The following is a 4,925-nucleotide window of genomic DNA, read 5'->3' on the forward strand; positions in this document are numbered from 1 at the left end:
AGATAGAGAGAGAGACACAGAGAGAATGAGAGAGGAAGAGAGAATGAGAGCCATAGATAGAGAGAGTGACAAAGAGACAGAGAGAGACACAGAGAGAATGAGAGCCATAGATAGAGTGAGTGACAAAGAGACAGAGAGAAACACAGAGAGAATGAGAGCCATAGATAGAGTGAGTGACAAAGAGACAGAGAGAGACACAGAGTGACTTACCTATGTCTCCAAGCCAAGCGTTGATTCATCAGAGAGATGCCACGAGAGCGTGAGTACTTCCCCTTCAGGGCCATGTCAGCTGCTGTTTTGGCAGCGTGCACACCCAGCACTTCCATGTTCATGTCTGAAATTGGAAGGGAAAGAGAAAGACGTATGTGTATGGGTGCTGTTTTAGTAAGGTTGTACGGCGCTCGCAACTGTTTTAGTTTTAATAAACGTTTTACAGCACTTGCAACACAATAAGGTCATATAAGTGCCCAAGAATAGATTATGTGTTACAAGAGAGTAACATACACCCAAAAAAAAGGAGGGGAGATAGGGCGACTGATCTTTGATAGGAAAGAAGGAGCAAACCACACCAGAGCACCCGCCAACCACCCATGCTCGCAACTGCATAGGGTCATATGAGCGCCTAGGGGTGGATGTCAACAGAGAAGTCCAAACGGGGAATAAGGCTTACTTTCGCGACCTCTAGACCACAAGAGCCCCCCGAAAAGTAATTCAAATTGAGATAGGACAAATACGACAAGTAATTCATTTTGTCAGCACGCCTCACGAACGAGCGTGAGGTTATCATTTTTACACACGTATGTCCCTAAAGACCCTTCGAGTTTCTTATGTAGAGCCAAACCTGCACAGGACACTTACACACCAACAAGCACATAAACAGAATTAACCCCATGTGGGAACCCCATAACAGACCCAGTGACTACCACGAGGAGACAGTTGAACATCTTCTCCTTCACTGCCCAATCCTGGCAGTTCTTCGACACAGGCTCCTACACACACCTACAGACTTACAAAGCCTGCTCTACTCTGGCGTTGACCAGATGACAAGGACATGTGGTTTCTTGAGGGAGGAAAACTGCGCTGCCAAGAGTTAGTTTTAGTTTTAGTAAGAGTGCTACGGCACTTGCAAACACAATAAGATCATAAAAGTGCTGAAAATTAGAAGTGTCACAAGAGAGAAGGAGGAGGGATAAGGACGACAGGTTTGTTATAGGAAAGAAGGAGCAAACCACACCAGAGCACCCGCCAACCACCCACACTGCCAAGAGCGAAATGCTCCCAGCTAAAGGGATTTGAAAACAACGACAACAGCAACAACAACAACAGCAACAACAACAACAGCAACAACAACAACACCAACAACAAAACCAACACCAACAACAACAACAAAAACAACATCAACTACAACAACACCAACACCAACAACAACAACACCAACAACAGCAACAACAACAGCAACAACACCAATAACAACAACAGCAACAGCAACAACACAACAACAGCAACAACAACAACAACAACGATGACAACGACGACGACAACAACAACAACAACAACAACAGCAACAACAACAACACCAACAACAACAACAACACCAACAACACCAACACCAACACCAACACCAACAAAAACAACAACAACAACAACACACGTACGTCGCTCCGCCTGGGTCCTCTCCGACGTGACAGGCATGGAGCGGGTGATGACTCGCAGAGCCTGGTTCCCCTCTGTGTCCGTGTACTCGATCTGCAGCTGGAAGGGGAGGTCAGTCCGAGGCAGCATCTCCGCACTCCCGCTCGCGCTGGGGAGGTCACTCTGTGGCATCTCGGCACTCCCGCTTGCGCTGGGGACGTCCTCGGCAGGTCCCGTAGCTTCGCTGGTGGTAGCTTCGGCAGGTCCCGTGGCTTCACTAGCGGTAGCTCCCTCTGTCTGTTTCTCTGTTGCCTTATCTGGACAAGAATATATGTGAGAAACTATGGTGAAATCAGGTGTTCATCAAAATATTGAAATCGGAGAAATCAGTATTTTTCGGCCAGGTTAGACATTTTTTGGGGATTTTTGTTTTTGGTTCAGCACCTTGTACGTCCATTCAAAAACACTTTTAAGTGTGGGTTTTATGGAAAAACATTGACTAAAGGCAAAACAAATTTTAATTTGTAGTTTCCAAGGACTCTTCAGCTATGGAAGTCACCAGACTTTGGTGGACAATTTCTCACTAATTTTACCTCTGAAACCAGGCGACCCCACCTACCTCAATCATAAATATCTTGATTTCTATTCAAGATAAAAGAATATTTTTTCACCGAAAGCAAAAGAAGTGAACAAGCTTTTAGATGATACCAATAACTCCATAGCCCCAAAATTGACGACAAACCCCTGATTCTCTCTCTTTTTCTTCCGGCGCTGTGACGTCATAAACGGTCAGCGATGCCAACAGCTCGCAGGTCCTTTTTTTTTTGTGGATTGATTGGGTAGATGTTTTACGGCACTATCGACACAATTTTGGTCATTTAAGTGCCTCGCAGGTCCTTAAAAAGTGCTGAAAGTGGGTTACTGAAATGTCCCAGCAGACGACAAGCGCCTGATTCCACTTGTCAGTTAAGAAATCATCCCAGCTTTTACTTGACACATTCTAAACATTGAAAGCAGACTCCTTTAGTTTTAGTAAAAGTTTTTACGACACTTGCAACACAATTAGATCATATAAGTGCCACAGATTAAAGGTGTTACAAGAGAGTAACAAACACAAAGATGAAGGAGAAGATTTTTTGTTTTAGTAAGGTTTTACGGCGCTCACAACTGCATAAGGTCATATGAGCACCAAGGGGTGGATGTCAACAGAGAAGTCCAAATGTGGAATCAGGCTTACTCTGCTCATCTCTCTAACCTCAACAGTACAAAGTCTGCTTCGACTATCAAGGCATCCCAGAAATAACAGTTCACAAAAGAGTGACAAACATGCAAAAGAAGTAGAGGAAAATGACGAGAGTAAAAGAATTAGAGGTGTAACAAGGGAGTAACAAACACAGAAAAGAAACAGGAGAGATTAATTAAGACTATAGATATTTGATAGGAAAGAAGGAGCAAACCACACCATAGAGCACCCGCTAACCACCCGCAAACAACGACCTCTAGCGTACTGTCAAAACAAAACACACCCCACACCCCCACCCCACACCCCCACACACCCCACATACCGGCCTTGGGCTTCAGACGTCGAGCGAACTGGAAGGTGACGGCCGACTCACGGTTGACGTTCCCGACCTGTTGCTCCACACGGCACGGCTGACTGTCAGGCTCGTCCTCGTTGTACACGTAGCTGGGGGGGGGGGAGACAGATCATTTGTTTAAAAGTATGTTTTACGGCACTTGCAACACTTTACTTGGTTCTAGCCCTTCGGTCTGTCGATATGGCAAAGAATTTACAGGTTTTAATCAGCTGTGCTTTGTCGCTGTACAGAGTATTTCCGATGTCTGGGGAGGCAGGTAGGTAGGTGCTACGCAGGTCGCAAAGTGCAGGGCAGTTAAAGAGGTGGTGCGGTGCGGTTTCATCCTGGCAGTCGCACAACGGGCAGTCGGGTGGGGTATCCTTGTGGATCTTATTAAGGTAGGCATTTAGTGGGATGTGTTGTGTTCGCAGGGTACTTGCAACACAATAAGGTTATATAAGTGCTGAAGATTAGCGGTGTTACAAGAGCGTAACAAACTCTAAAAAAAAGAAGGAGAGATAAGGATGAGAGATGTTTGATTGGAAAGAAGGAGCAAACCACACCAGAGCACCCACCAACCACCCACAGACAGATCATTGATGATGTCATGATGTCATGTGTGTGGGGAAGGTAGATGTTGAAATTTTACATGAGTTCTGTATTAATCGTTTTAATATTTCTTGATCTTGTTGTCTTGTGTTCCCGGCCCACAGTGTTATACAGAAATTGATCACACTGATAAAGAAGTTGGACCCTAAGGTGGCACCCTCTTACTGAAGGAGAGGAGAGGAAGATGGGAAAAAAGAGTGATTGAGAGAAGGAGCGTGAGAAAGAAAGAATAAGCCTATCATATTCAGCATAGATGTTGTGTTGGTGAAGCTTTCTCAGTTTTAGCTTTAACTTTAGTAAATGTTTTGCAGCACTTGCAACACAATTGGGTCATATAAGCGCTGAAGATTAGAGGTGTTACAAGAGAGTAACAAACACAAAAAAAAGGAGAGATCAGGACGACAGATGTTTCATAGGAAAGAATGAGCAAACCACACCAGAGCATCCGCCAACCACCCATGTGGGGCAGTGTGCATTATGGTCGCTTTATGATGATGATGATGATGATGACAAAACTCCTGCAGTACCCTGTACAGAGTTGAAAGGAGAGTAAAACACACAAAACTTACAGGTCTTTGTAGAGGATAAACGTAGCCTTGACCTTGGTGGCTATGATGGGGTCGGCAAGGACGTTGGAGAATTCTTCCCGAAGCTTCATTGGGTCAACGATGTTCACCTGAGGAAATACACACACACAAACTTTTCAACGTTGTTGGTTTTTATTTAATATTTAAAATTTTTATTTTATATAAGAGGCAGAAAAAAAATGACATACTGAATAACTAAACACGTTCTTCTTTTGTGTTAAATAAAATATCGACCTCTCCTCACCATCAGAGACCTTTGTTAATTTTTTAGTATGCATTTTATGACACTTGCAACACATTTAGGTCATACAAGTTCTGAAGGTTAGAGGTGTTACAAGAGAGTAACAAACACAAAAAAGAAGGACGGTAGATGTCAAATCTATAACAGGAAAAAGGTAAGGCAACATTATCATTATTCATATCATTATTCATATTCATATTATAATACTATTCACAATCTTCTTCTACTTCTTCTTCTTCTTCTTCTTCTTCTTCTTCTTCTTCTTCTTCTTCTTCTTCT

At 43.6% G+C, this 4,925-nt stretch overlaps 1 protein-coding gene across 1 annotated transcript in view; it reads right to left on the reverse strand.

Annotated features, from left to right (window-relative positions):
- Positions 1 to 210: 210 nt before the first annotated feature.
- The window catches only part of LOC101858586 (circularly permutated Ras protein 1), a gene marked incomplete at its 3' end in the record, with an annotated part of 17,863 nt that continues 13,148 nt past the window's right edge, over positions 211 to 4,925 (reverse strand). The window contains 4 exon segments of the mRNA XM_005089364.3: positions 211 to 334; positions 1,656 to 1,949; positions 3,198 to 3,319; positions 4,388 to 4,494. Coding sequence (XP_005089421.2) covers positions 211 to 334; positions 1,656 to 1,949; positions 3,198 to 3,319; positions 4,388 to 4,494 — 647 coding nt within the window.

The sequence above is a fragment of the Aplysia californica genome, unplaced genomic scaffold (assembly GCF_000002075.1).
Source record: "Aplysia californica isolate F4 #8 unplaced genomic scaffold, AplCal3.0 scaffold00005, whole genome shotgun sequence".
Classification (NCBI taxonomy): Eukaryota; Metazoa; Mollusca; class Gastropoda; order Aplysiida; family Aplysiidae; genus Aplysia; species Aplysia californica.